Source organism: Juglans microcarpa x Juglans regia, chromosome 8D (assembly GCF_004785595.1).
Source record: "Juglans microcarpa x Juglans regia isolate MS1-56 chromosome 8D, Jm3101_v1.0, whole genome shotgun sequence".
NCBI lineage: Eukaryota > Viridiplantae > Streptophyta > Magnoliopsida > Fagales > Juglandaceae > Juglans > Juglans microcarpa x Juglans regia.
Window position 1 is genome coordinate 150,958 of NC_054608.1, and position 15,420 is coordinate 166,377.

At 40.5% G+C, this 15,420-nt stretch overlaps 1 protein-coding gene and 1 non-coding gene across 2 annotated transcripts; one reads left to right on the plus strand and one right to left on the minus strand.

Annotated features, from left to right (window-relative positions):
• The first annotated feature begins 8,928 nt into the window (after positions 1 to 8,928).
• LOC121241925 lies at positions 8,929 to 10,666 on the plus strand. The gene has a single exon (XM_041139785.1). It carries the CDS (start codon positions 9,133 to 9,135, stop codon positions 10,414 to 10,416), a length of 1,284 nt encoding a protein of 427 aa, XP_040995719.1. The 5' UTR covers positions 8,929 to 9,132; the 3' UTR covers positions 10,417 to 10,666.
• A 4,363-nt stretch (positions 10,667 to 15,029) lies between these two features.
• Positions 15,030 to 15,168, minus strand: LOC121243809. Its single transcript, XR_005936294.1, has one exon. It is a non-coding gene; the product is annotated as a small nucleolar RNA Z247 (small nucleolar RNA).
• Positions 15,169 to 15,420: the final 252 nt, after the last annotated feature.

Here is a 15,420-nt window from a genome sequence, read left to right on the forward strand (position 1 = left end):
TCTTAACCTTTGTTAATAGAAAATAACTTATAACCGGTGTCTCCTACAAGGGCTTATTATCGGAGACCAATGGGGACATGCCACGTAAGGGGTTGATGAAGACATTGGCCATTCTGCGCTGTAGAGGATCTTTTGTGCATACCCCACCCCCCTCTCTCTGCTCTCTCTCTCTCTCCCAACATTCTATCTACAGAAATCCCTCTCAAAGAAAGAAGAAAAAGAAAAGACTACGTTATAATTTCTTTTCCAATAATATCGATGCTTAATGGGTAATTTTCAAGTGAAGCTAAAAGCTAGGCTATCTACACCCTGCTCATTGAAGCAATAAAAGGTCAAGGTCATTCAGCAATGGAAGAAGAAGATGAAAAGAAAAACAAGCCGAAATCCAAGATCAAGATCTTCTGTGATGGGGACCCAAAATTTAATTAAATACAAAAGTGAAAGGCTTGGATGTTGCTGTCTTTAGGCATCAAATGGGCTGAGAAGTTAGGAAAAATCCTAGTTTGTATGTAGCCTTTGCAATCCACTTGGATCCTCTGAGTTATCACTCCCCCTTGATGTGAACTACCTAGATATTGAGGTCCTAACGGAGAGAGAGAGAGAGAGAGAGAGAGAGAGAGATCAGAGAGAGGGGGTGGGGGTATGCACAAAGGATCCCCTGCAGCGCAGAGAGGCCGGTATCTTCATCAACCTCTTACATGGAATGTCCCAATCAGTCTCCGATAATAAGCCCTTGTAGGAGACATTGGCCCAAAGCGTTTCTGTTGTTAATAATATCTTACTTACAAGTAGACTTGTCTTGAGCGTAGTTAAGAGAGCTTAGTTGGTCAATTATGGCCAGGTCTAATCAAATATGGATCAGTGCATCAAAATTTCGGTAACAATATATGGGTGTATCAGCCAAATCCCATGCATATTAGCTTCAGCTCTACACCAATCAGCAATCACCAATCAAATCAATAGTGTTTTTTTTTTTTTTTAGAATAAGCAACTAATATTATAGAACTTAGAGGATCTGTTGCATTATGCAACATAATTACAAGCTCATATTACAATAAAAGATGGGTCTTTCCCACAATGAAAGCTTAACAAAGAAGATGGAATATGGAATTAAATTCAGTGGAATATGTCCAACAGTATTTTTGGAGGCTGCCACTACACAATAGAATGCGCGTATCGATTCGCATCTCGATGTATTTTCCGAAGTTCCTAGCTTTGTAGTGCTTGGAGAAACATCTTTATGTCTTGAATAATGGGCTGCACTGTCCAGACGAGAATGTAGTTCAGATCTTTGATTGCTTTTAATGTATTGAGAGACTTCTCTGCAATTACAAGTCTGTTAATGTTGGCTTCATTCGCTTTTTGAACTCCTAAGAGCACTGCTTTAGCTTCCTCTTGATTCGGATTCTTGCTTATGATATGTTTTGTAAGTATGAAGCGGATGGATCCAGCTGATGTCCAACATATAGCTGTTGCTGTACTTCCATTTTGTCTGACCGCTACATTGAATGTGAGAAGGCAGTGGTCCATAGGGAAGATTCTCCAAGGTTGGTTGGTATTAATTTGTATATTACCCCAAGCAACACAGTGTTCTTTTAAAGTTTTCAATGTGGATGATACAAAAACAGTTAAGTCAGGGGAAAAAGCTTCATAAACAATTTTATTTCTAAGGAACCAAATACTATCCATAGCCACAATTGCAAAAATCTGGAAATGATGCTCTTCCTCTTTAGGAATACCAATCAATCTGGATGGATCAAGAATGCATTTAATCCAAAGACTAGTGTCATTGTTAGCATAAGAGGAGATATTCAGGGGCTAGGATGAGTGACGCCAAAGAATCTGAGTGAAGATATAGTTTAAGAAGAGATGAGACTAAGTTTCCTCACCTGTGTTGTAGACTGGGCAAACTATATCTTCACTATCGAGAGGAACAAAATTCTTAGTGAGAGTACGAGTTGGAATGATATCATGGAGAGTTTTTCAACAAAGGAATTTGAGTATATCCTGAATGTTGATCCTCCATAACTTTTTCCACTCAGTAACTGGAATGTTGTTATTATCTATATGATTCTGGGTCTGAGATAATCTTATGGCTGCATAGGTAGACTTTACGCTAAAAGCACCAGAATTGTGATGGACCCAAACAGGTTTATCAAACAGATTATGAAAATTGTGTTGTGCAAGAGGGATCCTTTCAATCTCATTCACTGTATTGATGGAAAATTGTGTTCCAATGCCTAGGCTCCTCCATCATTAATTCAGAGACATGAAGTAAAGGGTCTTGAGGAGTACTGATGTCCTTTGGGATATGTGAGAAATTTGGATTGTTAGGAACCCAAGGGTCAATCCAAGCTCTAATATGAGTCCCATTATTAATATGGTAGCAAAGACCATGCTTAAGGAAGTCTTTTTGGTTAAAGATACCCTTCCAAACCCAAGAGTCAGAAGATTTTTTAGCGGGGTTGAGAAAGGACGTGTTTCTTAGGTACTTCCCGGTGAGAACTCTTTTCCAAATGGCATGGACTTCAGTAAGCATTTACCATCCAATTTTTAAGAGGAAAGCCTTATTAAAATTCGAAACAAGTCTAATGCCCATGCCTCCCATGGATTTAGGTTGACATATGGATTTCCAAGATTTCAGGGTAAGATTGTGTGACTTATCTAAAGGAAATCCCCACCAAAACTTCATGAAGTTACGGTCAATGTTGCTGGCAATACCCTTGGGAATAGAAATGCTAGACATGAGATATGAAGGCATAGAGCTAGCAACCGGTCTGATAAGGGTGGTACGACCAACCTGAGAAAGTAATTTCGCTTTCCACCTGATTAGCTTTTGGGAGATCTTTTGCTGAATATCTTGGAAATGAATTTTTTTCGAAGCATTGAAAGACAAGGGAAGGCCTAAGTATTTAATACTAGGGGAGGCATTCTTTAGGTCGAAAACTTATTCACCTCCAATTTTTGCCGAGATTGAGTATTATCACTGAAATTGATAGAAGACTTGTTTGCATGAACTTTTTGACCGGACCATGAGGAGTACTTCTCCAAGCATTTTTTAAAACTGTTAGAAGTAGTGTTGTTGGCCTTGCAGTAAAAAAGGATAAGATCATCAGCAAAAAGGAGATGCGAAATGGGGATGTTATTTCTGCTGATAGATATCCCTTGAATCCTGCCCAAGTTTTCCTTTTTTGTGATTAACCTAGTAAGAACCTCAATTCCCAAGATGAAAAGAAAAGATGAGAGGGGGTCACCTTGCCTCAATCCCCTACTTGGCTTTATGTATCCTCTGGGCGTACCATTAATGATTACTAAATAGGAGACTATTGAAATACATTCTTTAATCCAAGTGATCCATCTACCATTAAAACCTAGGCTTTCCATAATCTCGAGGATAAACTCTCATTTCATGAAATCAAACGTCTTTTCCATATCAATCTTAATAGCCATGAAACCGGCCTTCCCTTTTTTCCCCTTAAGAAGTGGAAGAGTTATTGGGCCAAAATTATATTATCTTTAATAGTCCTCCCAGGAACAAAAGCGGTTTGGTATAGAGAAATGATTTTAGGAAGGATTTTCTTAAGCCTATTCGTCATAATTTTAGCAACTACTTTGTAGCAAACATTACAAAGGCTAATAGGCCTAAACTGACGAACAATATTTGGGCTACTAGTCTTTGGAATGAGAGCGATGTATGTGTGATTAGCAGCTTTGAGAAGCTTTCCACTCTGAGTTGCGAATAGCCTTAGTAAAATCATCTTTCACGATCCCCCAATAATGTTTGTTGAAAAGACCGGTGAATCCATCAGGGCCAAGAGCTTTTTTTGAAAGAGTTTGCGTAAGAGTAGATAGGATCTCCTCATCAGAGGGGATATCACAAAGAAATGTGTTTTCTTGATTCGTGATCTTTTCATGAAAAAGAGACTTTAAATCAATACCTAAGCTTGGATTAGTGGTTGTGTAGACATTTTAAAAATGATCCAAGAAAGTATTATGGATGACATTACTGTCTTTAGTCCAATTGTTTTGACTCAGTTTAAGGCTCTCAATGGTATTGTGCCGCCTACGGATAGTAGTGGAGAGGTGGAAGAATTTAGTGTTCAGATCCGTGGTGGTGAGCCATTGAACCCTGGACTTTTGTTGCCAAAGGATCTCTTCTCTTTTGTACAATTCATTTAGCTTTGCTTTGAGATCCGCCTCCATGTTCAAAAAGGAAGGATTGGGATCCCTAGATTGAATATCTAAAAGAGTTCTAGTGACATCGTTGATGGAAGTTTGAATGTGACCAAGATGTGACCTATTCCAATGTTGTAATGCTTTTTGAACCATTTTAAGCTTGTTAAGAAGGATATAACTCGGATTGCCCATGAGATGAGTGTCCCAAGCATTCTGAATGACCATTTGGCTAGTGTGCTCTCTAATCCAAAATTCCTCGAATTTGAAACTAGCACTATGCCGCCTTCTCCCATTAGTATCCAACACTATGGGTAAATGATTGGAAGCATTTAGAGGAAGATGCTGTAACGAGGAGTTTGGAAACATATCCATCCAAGACTGATTGGCAATTCCTTTGTCTAGTATCTCTCTGATATGACCTAATACCTTGTCTAGTATTGGCCCAGGTGTACATGGACCCATAATAGCCTAAATCAATCATCCCACTATTATACATGTAATCTTTGAGACCCCTGGAGTTTGAGGAACTCGCATAAGGTCTCCCTCCAAATTTTTCATTTTGGCTAAGGATAGATTTAAAGTCCCATATCTCAATCTTTGGTTCCTCAAAAGTAGTTCCTATCGACTTTAGACAGTTCCAAAAATTATCTTTCAAACTATTCTGAGCGGGGCAATATACTAAATTAATCAGCCAAGGGCTATGCACATGGTCCATTTACACAAGCATAAAAATAATATTACAATGAACTTTAACAGGTTCCACATCAAGACCATACAACCATAGTACCAAAAGACCTCCCCAATTATCATTGGAAGGAGCATACACAGTTTTTGAAACAGAAAACCCTAGTCTATTAATAATACTAGACATATCTGAATTATACAAAATTTTCTCCATCAGGAAGACTAGATCAAGTTTGTGGTTCTTGATCAATGCTCTTAAGCTTCTGATTGCACGGGGTCGGGCAAGACCCCTGCAATTCCTAGAAAGGATTTTCATCTCTTCATTAGTGGCAGATTTGGCCTGCCTCAACAATCATATCATCAGAAGTAAGAGATTTGAAAAAGTGGTTTCGGATTTCATTACCCGTAGTGAGTTCATCTTTCTAGTAGGGTGCAAACCTGAGCCTCTTAGATCGCCTACAAACCGCATCACTTTGTTTGGTTTTGGTGGGGAGAATGAGTGTTGGCAGACTTCAGGTCTCTCTCAATTTTGTGTATGGTGAAGTCATCCTTTCCCGACACAAGAAGTTCTCCATCTCCCAAGGGTGAGTTATCGGTACTAATTGAGCTCTTCCCATGGTTATTTGAAACTTGATGGGTGGGGTTAGGGTTTGAGAGTTTTTAGTGAAACTTTGGTTATGGGAAGGGGGAAAATACGGAAGGGATTTTTGCGGTGGGCTCCTTGAGTTAATTGGAAGAAAGAAGCCTTCGAGCATGGGTGGGGATGAAAGGCTAAAGGGTGAAGGCCCCCAACGAGTTGTGTTGGTATGGCTTTGAGAGGGAGAGGAGGGATATGGGCTTGACAGATTGTAAGACAAGGCAGATTCAGCTGGGCCGGCATTTGCAACATCAAAGAGAGTGGATGGGTTCATTGACTTGTCCAAAGGTCTTGGGCTTGGCTCATGAGGCTCATTTGAATTGGGCTGAAATGCAAAGACAGATTTTCCTGACAGACTTACCAGCAGTGAGACCGAGTGATTGTGAAAGTCAGTTGGGGCTTGCAGGTTTTCGAACTAGGCCAAAATCTATTGAAGAAATTTTTATCCATGGTTGATTGGGGCCTCATTAATACTCGACTTGATGGGCATGCAGGGTCCAGACTACTTATTAATGCAGGGGGCGCAAGAGTAGCTATCAGATTAAAATGGCTTGTCTCAACAATCTAATTTCATCTGCAAGTGACATTTTGGGCTCAGAGGGTGGCATCAAGAAATGAGTGTCTGCAAGTGTACTTTCTTTGATTATTCCTGACATTCTTGTCTACCCAGTTGAAGTGTTGCCACGTGTCCCTACAATCATCTCTTCGAAGCCCATGCATTCCAGACTTCCATGGAGCTTTGTATGACTACTACTGATCTCACAGGAGAAAAAAATGCATAGATTGAGGGATGGTTTTGCTTGTGCACTGGTCCTATTGATGCTGCAAAGCTTCCTTTTCTTTCGAAGATGTCTGAGGAAAAAAATTCCACTTTTCGCTAGAAGGGGAGACTTCCACCGGATGCTGAGGTTCAAGTTGTTGAGCTCCAAACCAAGTGGATGATTGTCAATCTGACCGAGTCTTCTGCTTGTTCGATTCTCAGCACGCATCCATGGCCCATAGTTAGACACCTTAGTTTTTGTTTGTAGTGATGGGCATACATGTTGAAGATGGCCAAGACAACCGCAGCAGTAGCAAAACTCGGATAAGCACTCATACTTTATACTAACCCAAGTTGTTGGCCTACACTTTCTGAGCAGTGGCAACCCTTTAGGAAATGGCTTTTCAACATTGATCTCCACTTGAATACGCATATACCTACGGAATAACATACCCGGACTCACCACTTGTTCAACTTGAATGAAGTTGCCAAGTTTTGCAATTATCTTTTGAGCATTAACATTAGTCATGAACTTAAGTGGAAGTCCATGTATCTAGACCCGAAACACAGACATCTTGACATTAACTTCTTGAAGGCTTAAGCTTGGTGGCCAGTTGCAGATGACCATATGGAACCCTTTGATGTTCCAAGGATGTTGGTCTAAAACCCTTTGCTTTTCCTATTCCGATGAGAAAGGAAACAAGAACATATTGACGTACAAATCCTCTATATTGAGGCCAATGGAGAAACTCCATGCCGACTTGATTGTTGCATGGAGAACATGCTTACTAAGAGGTCGAGAGGATATTATCCTCCCAATGAGGACGTGTGCTGAAAGCTAGGATGCAACCTCTATTTCAGGCTCCAAGTTAAGATTGCTCCAATTCATTTGGGTGGTTGCATGCGATGCTTCGTTCGGTTTCTTCATGAGAGGAATAGAGGGGTCGATTATTAACCTAGTTGGGTGTGAAGAAAGGGCTAAGTCAGAGCTAGTTTGGATTAAAGTATCAAAAGGTGGGTAATGAGATGTGAGTGCAGGGAGTAAAAGCAGGATGAGAAGGGTCGTTGGAGTTAATGCTAAAACACCGAAAACAAAAAATGGTAGGGTTTCAAGTTAAGGATAACTCAGAAGAATCCAATCAGGAAGGATTTGACTCACTCGGGAGGTGGAGAGAACTCATCGTGGAGCTCACAAAGGATCCAATGGTGTTATCAAATGGAAATTAATGATTAATAATGGTGTTATTAATCATTAATTGCCATTTGATACAATAGTCTTTAGGTCCAAGCTGTCACCTTTGCATATTTGCGGAAATGAGATAAAAATTAAAAAAATAATAATATTACATACAGTCGTAGAGTGTCTAAGCGCTACGCAATTGTTTTGAAAGAGAGTGGAGTTTAAAATTATTTTTTTTTCATGTGTGTTAATGCCTTAATTTGCACAACAGATCAAAAGGGAGGAAAGAATCATCCCCAACTCATGATGATGATTCGGGCTTTGATACGGTGTTTATCACGTTAATCCATAACATAAATAATAAATAAGCGAATAAAAATAAATAAAGAGAAACACATGGATTTACGTCATTCAGTATAATACCTACCTCCACATATTGTTTAGGGACGAAATCTACTATAATATGTGATTTTACAATCTCTTTTAATTTTTTTTTTTATAAAAGGATCTTGGAAATTTTAAAAAGTTAAAAATAAATAAATAGAAGAAGCACCTCTTCCACTAGGGGTGGGTAGCGGGGCCTTGCCCCCTGGCCCCCGTCCACCCCGCCCCGCATGGAACATCCCATGCGGGGGCCGGGGGCAGGGGGCGGATTGACCCCAACGGGGCCCCGCCTCTGCCCCCCGCTCCACACTCCTCCCATTTTTAATATAAAAATTATAATTTTTAATATTTATATAAATATATTATATATAGATATATATAATTTGTTAAAAACTTGAATTCAACTTCTAGTTAATGGTAAGTCCCACATTGTTTAACTATTACTATTGTATTGCATTGGTCTCCTATATAATAGTTGACTTAGGAGGTCAAGACAATCTAAAATATAATTCTAATGAGTTTATATTTTTTTAATGTATAAATTTTAATTTATACTTTAAATTATTTTATAATTTGGGTCTAAAAAAATTTTTAGATTAAAAAAATTTTTAGGCAATGGGCGGGGCGGGATGCGGTTTTAACCCCACCTCTGATAGTGGGACGAGGGTCCTCGCCCCGCCTCCCAGGGGCGGGGCGGGGAGGGGGTGCACCCGTCTCGCTCCCTACGGGTAGCACCCCTATTTTCTATTACTTTTTTAAAATTTCACATAAAAAAAAATATTGTAATGTGCTTACGGCTAAACGGGATTGCGTCGAAGTCTGAAGCCACCGTTAGTCACATGGTATACACCTATTTTTTATAATTTTAGACATCTTTTAATTGAATTAATGAAAGGAGACTTGAGAGTGAGCCGTGATTCAGACTGAGTTGCCCATCTTTTTAAGAATAGATGTGGGGCACCTTTTCAAACAGTACTTCAGATTAATCATTAACCGTATGATACCCGAGAACGAGCCTCATTCGCACGAATTTTGGTGGAGGTAAAGATTTAAAAAAAAAAAAAAAAAAAAAAAAAAAAAAAAAAAAAAAAAGGGAATCGGTATCTTCGCCTAACTTAGAACTGACTAGTTCCAAAACAGATCAGCTTTTGTGCATAAATCACTTCTACGTGGCCAATGACCTAACCTCCAAACCAAAGAAGCATCAAACTTTCTCACGTCTCTTCCATATCTTGAGAACCAAACTCATCTTCAACAGCTAACAACCCTAGGCTCTCTCCACCTTGGTCAAGCTCGCACACACGCCACACCATGCCCTCTTCCTTTTCTACCCCACCAACGACCCAAAACCACTACCTCCAGTGCCTTCTTGACTCTGCCCGCCCCTTTCTCCGTGGCGAACTTGAATCAGTCGACAAGAATCTACCTTCTCTCGTCGCTGTCTTGCGCTCCGTTGGGGCCGGTGAGTGCTGGCATAAGCATGGCAGCTTCCTTGATCACCTCGTTGACATATACCGCATCCTCAAGATTTGGAAAGCACCGGACTCCGTGTGCCTTTGCGGCCTCTTCCACTCAGCTTACTCCAATTCTTACGTCAACCTCGCCATATTTGATCCCTCCACTGGCCGTGACGTGGTTCGCGGCCACGTTGGAGAGGCTGCAGAGAGGTTGATCCACTTGTTTTGTGTAGTCCCAAGACAGCCTATCATTCACGATGATCTTTTATTCCATTACTCGGATTCCGAACTCGTCGAACACCTCAGGCTTTCGGCGATATCTATGGGGAAGGCCAAGGAGAAGGGGTTGTTCGATGAAGATGAGGGGTGGAGGAAAAAGCTGCAGGCTCTTCTTCCCGCCGATGGGATTACTGTGAAGCACATCAAGACCGGGGAAGATGTTTTGCTTTCAAGAAGGGTGGTCGCAGTTTTCCTTTTGATGACCATGGCGGATTTCAGTGACCAAGTTTTTGGCTTTCAAGATTCGCTATTTGATAACTACGACGGTCGCCTCAATTTCTCAGGAAACAATTATTCGGCTTTGTGGCCTGGCGATGGCAAGCCAGGGCTATGGCTGAATTCCGTATCGAGGATGGGAGCAATATACAATTTGATAGTGAGAGAGGAAGAGATTTTGAAGGAAGAGAGGAAAAAGGACGGTGGCGTTGGTGTTGAGACTGATAGAGATGAGGATATTGAGCTTGTGGTGCCACCAGTTTTTGACAACTGTAGCAAGGTTTTGGATGCAGAGGAGCAAATAGCCGCAATGGACTTGTATTGGGAAGTTGTTTGTGACGTGTCTAAGAGTGGGTTAGAGAGGGCTGAGGAGTTGTTGTTGAGGTGTGTCGAAAAGAACCCTTTTGTTGGGGAGCCACATGTGGTGTTGGGTCAGGTTTATTTGACCAAAGGAAGGTTTGAGGAGGCTGAGAGAGAGGCTGAGAGAGGGCTGACCCTTTTGCTGGAGTGGGGGAATCCATGGGATAAGAGGATGTCCTGGGAAGGATGGATTGCTTGGGCTAGAGTTTTGTTGATGAAGGCAAAGGAGAAATCATGGCCACAGACTTCTTGGGGCATTCTCAACTTGGGTCTTGTGAAGTGAGGTGAAGTGCTTCTTCAGTGTGTGCTCCTGTACTTAAAAGATTTGGATTTGGATTTGGATTTGGATTTGCCCGTCAAATAAATAAACTTTTGTTTACAGCCTTTTGTGTCTTCGAAGCAAGTGCCTCTGCAGTCAGTCTGCAAGCAAACATAAAATCTACTAGCTTCTGCCTTCCTGAATTAATAAAAACACTGTTTTGTAAACCTTTTCCAATATTAAATTTCATGATTTCCCTTGTTGTGTTTTAAAAGGTTTTCTTCTTGAATTCAGCTGAGTTTAGTTAACACTCTTGTCTCTGTCCCAGCAATTAATGGTGGCACCACAAAACAACTTCCCAACAACAATTTCACAAAGAACTTCCCAATAAATTAGTGTACTTTTCATAATCCCGGAAAAATTAGTGTACTTGTTCGTGGTTGAAAAAAAATAAAATTATTCAAAAAGCAGAAATGTTCAAACACTACCAAGAAGATCATCAATATATGGTTGCAACATATGTCGCGACAGAGTAAAAAATGTAGGCAGAAGTGTGAAATTGATATTTTACACTTTCCACCTCAAGAAATGGATGGCAGATCATTTATTAAGAAAACCAAGAAAAATTGATTGAAACCTGGCTAAGAATTGTGAAAATAAGAAGCGTTAATGCTGTTTCTCCAGAACCTCCCAAGTCGAAACCCATCGCCACCGAGCTCTACCATAGTTTATCTGTCTACTTTTTGTGTCCCACTTTTCCAGGAGTTCAATGTTTATCCTTCCTACAATGTGGGATTGGTAATGTTTAGCTGGTGGCATTAGGAAATGAAACAGAGTATGATGAAGTGTATATTTCATTCACTTTTGAGAGATTCTATGTAGCGGTAAAATATATACATGAAAAGGAATATAATGTAATCCCGTGAATTGTGGGATATGAGATCATTGTACAGCAGCAAAGGAAATAAACTGCTTGACCTACAGTGGTTGAACATCTTTAGTGCAGATTGCTTGGCCATCATTTTCTTTGGAGTGATTCTCGGCTTGAGCAATGGGCATGCTGACATACCTCCCGCAAGCTGAACAGGGGTGAGCACACGGTAAGATTGTGACGAAGAGTGAAAAATTTTGGTGCGACAACTGACTTAGAAAGAACATCAGCCGGTTGATCCTTACCAGAAATGAAACGAACCTCGAGTTGCCGATTAGTAACATGTTCAAGCACAAAGTGGAAATCAATAGCAACGTGTTTGGTGCGGGCATGAAAGATGGGATTGACAGAAAGGTAATTTACACCAATGTTATCACACCAAAGAATGTGAGACTTGGGAAGAAAAATTTGGTGTTCATTTAGGAGAGCTTGTAACCAAATTAGTTCAGTAGTGGAGTTCACAAGAGCTTGATACTCAGCTTCAATGCTTGAACGAGCCACTGTTTGTTTTTTCTTGGAACTCCATGATATGAGATTGGTACCAAAATAAATCAGATATCCGCTAGTAGAACAACGATCATGAGGACACACAGCCCAATCAGTGTTAGAAAATGCTTGTAAAATTGGAGTAGAATTACGTCGAATGTGAAGGCCATGAGAGGATGTCGAACGAAGATAGCGAAGAATTCTCTTAATGGTCGTCCACTGATTGATTGACCGTAGGACGCTGCATGTATTGACAAACCCAATTTACAGTGTAAGAAATATCAGGTCGGGTTAATAAAACAAATTGCAAGCACCAACAGTGCTACGATATAAAGTTGGATCTAAGAAGGCTTCACTATTAAACAGAGAGAGTGGTTGAGTAGAGGACATAGGGGTGGCGACATGTTTTGCATTGTGCATGTTTGTTCGTTGTAAAAGGTCCATAATATAACGAGATTGAGATAGAAAAATCCCATCAGAGTGATTATGAGTTTCAAGACCAAAAACATTCAAAGGATCCAAGTCCTTGATAGGAAGATCACGGCGCAGTTATGCAGGGAGAGTTGTGATTGCCAATTGAGAAGAACCGGTGACAAGGATGTCGTCCACATAGATTAAGAGAAACAGTTCCACATTGTTGCGATGATATAGAAACATAGAGGGATTGGCCTTGGAAGCATGAAAACCCAACTTAAGAAGCCATTGACTCAATCTAGAGAACTAAGCACAAGGTGCTTGCTTAAGACCTTAAATGGCTTGATTCAACTTGCAGACGTGATGGGGGTACTGAGGATGAATGAAGCCTTGCGGCTGAGCCATGAAAACCGACTCCAAAAGTTCACCATGCAAGAATGTGTTCTATACATCCAACTACAGATGGGCCATCGACGTGAGACAGCTATGGAGAGAACCAGCCGAATGGTTCGAGGCATGATGACTGGGCTATAGGTCTCTATATAGTCAAGGCCAGGTTACTAGTGTAGCCTTTAGCGACGAGACATGCCTTGTGGCGTTCAATGGTACCATCTCTTCTTCGTTTGAGTCGAAAAACCCATTTCGAACTGACCACTTTCATGGATGGATGATAAGGAACCAAACTCTGGTGCGATTTTGCATGAGAGCATCAAATTCAGAATTCATAACTTGACACCAAGAGGTATATTTGAAGGTAGTAGTGAAGGAAGTGGGTTCCAAAACAAGGATGAATCGATAGCAGCAATCATGGCGTGATGTGGATAAGTGATAGTGCCATTAGAGTGGATCCATGGCTTGATGATGTTGTTCTTGAGTTGAGTGTGCATGGAATGAGTTGCACGAGCAGGTGGTGGAGGTGGAGCGAAGGCTGCTGGTGCTTATTGGGCGTGATGAGCTGGAGATGGCATATGTGCAGGAGAAGCTGGTTGAAGAGAGAACGTGCATGTGGGGAAGAAGATGATGTAGTCACGTGACTACGATGAGGTGAATTTTGAACAAGCCATGGGCTTGTGGATTGTGAAAACCGAGGCCTAAAATTTGAAACAATAGATTGTACCTATAAAAAAGAAGGAAGAAAACATAATAGTTGTCCGTAGTGGCACCACCAGTTAGTTTCTACGGGGTCTCTTTGAAAGGAAACCATAACTCATCAAATTGGACATCTCTGAAGACGTAAAGTCGACCACCAGGCTAGTAAAAACACTTGTAGCCTTTATGAGAAGGGTTGTAGCCGAGAAAAATGCACATTTTAGATCTAAAGTCTAATTTATGAAAATTATACGGGCACAAGTTAGGCCAACAGACACATCCAAAAGTCTTGAAAAAATTGTTATCAGGCCTAGTGGGAGACAGACAAGAAAGAGGAGACTGATTTTTAAGAATTGGAGACGGAAGATAATTAATGAGGACATAAACGGTTTGAAAAGCATCAGTCCAATATTGTCGGGGAACACCTGCATGGGCCATGAGGGAAAGGCCGGTTTCAATAATATAACGATGTTTACGTTCGACGGAACCATTTTGTTCATGGGTATGAAGACAAGTCAATTGGTGATAAATAACTATTGATCGAAAATAAGTGTTGAGACGACAATATTCTCCTCCCCAATTAGTCTGAATTATTTTAATTTTGCAGTTAAATTGACGCTCAACAAGCATTTGAAAATTGTAAAAGGTGTGCTCAACATCAGATTTACGGATTAAAGGAAAAAACTATGTGAATTTACTGAAATCATAAACAAATATCACATACTAGCGGTATCCATCCACAGAAGGAAGAGGGGAGGGTCCCCAAACATATGAGAAAATGAGATCTAAAACATGAGTGGACTTAGATGGAGATAAATAAAAATGAAGTTTGTGACTTTTTTCTTGTTGGCATTAGTAAAAAACAGAAGCAACTTTATTATTAGAAACATAGAGTTTATTAGAAAATAAAATATAAAGAACTAAATGAAAAGATGGATGGCCACGTCTGCAGTGCCAAGTTTCAAGAGAAGCTCCCTCCCCAAGAAAAGCAACTTTGGAGGAAGGTGATGACGATTGTGGAGAGAGGAAATAGAGCCCATCTTTAATTGGTCCGTGAAGCAAGACATTCCCCATTTTGAGATCCCTAACACAGAAAAAACAAAAGTGAAACTAAAAAAATACATTATTATCGAAAGTAAACTTACTCATAGAGATTAGATTTTTTTTGAATGGAATGGACATGTAAGAGTTGGTATAAAAACAATGATTTAGGAGATGAAGAAATACGAGAAGCACCCATCTGATGAATATTCAAACCTGCTCCATTGTCCACACGAATCTGATAAGATCCAGTATATTCATCAGCTCGAATATTTAGATTGGGCAACACAGAAGTAAGATGATGAGTAGTAGCAGTATCAGGGTACCAGGCCTGATCAGTGGAACCACTGTTGGCAGTCAAAAAGGCTTGATATTGGTTAGATTGTTCGGCTTAATAAGCATGGTCAAAGCAATGATAACTCTGCATTGTAGTGTGTCTAGAATGATTGCACACTTGGTAGGTGAGGCGGCTTCCATTGGAGGTGGAATTATTTTTGCCACGTTGACAACCTCTAGAACGAGCATGATTTTGATTGGAATTCCTCGAGTTGGAACCTGAAACTTCAGAAGAAGAAAATGAGTTGCGACGACGACCACAATTATTGTGGTTACGAGAAACTCATATTGGCCGAAGTAGTGGCTAAATCAAGAGTTGCACGTTGTTTTTCCAAACGAAGCTCATAATTAAGGAGATGGTCATAGACTTCTTGGAGAAGCATCGGATCAATTCGTATAGTGAGGGATCTGATTAATAAATCATATTCAAGACCCAAACCTGCAAGTAAATAACTGATCAATTCACAGTCAGTAATGGGTGGCAGCCAAAGTATCTCCATAGCTTTTCATTTTCTGAAATAGTCTGGGATAGAAAGAGTTCCTTTCTTGGATGAAGCAAGACTAAGTCGTGAGTTCATGATACTGGCTTGAGACTGGAGAGAAAAAGCTTGCTCCAAAGCAACCCAGACTTCACGAGATGTGTGTAGGCCAACGACCCGGGAGAGCACTTCTTCACAAAGGGATGAAACAAGGGCAGAGAGCAAGAGTTGATCTTCCTAGTACCGTGCAAT

What these genes read in the sequence shown, in the direction of transcription:
- LOC121241925 (XM_041139785.1), top strand. Translation starts at nt 9,133, where the DNA reads ATGCCCTCTTCCTTTTCTACCCCACCAACGACCCAAAACCACTACCTC.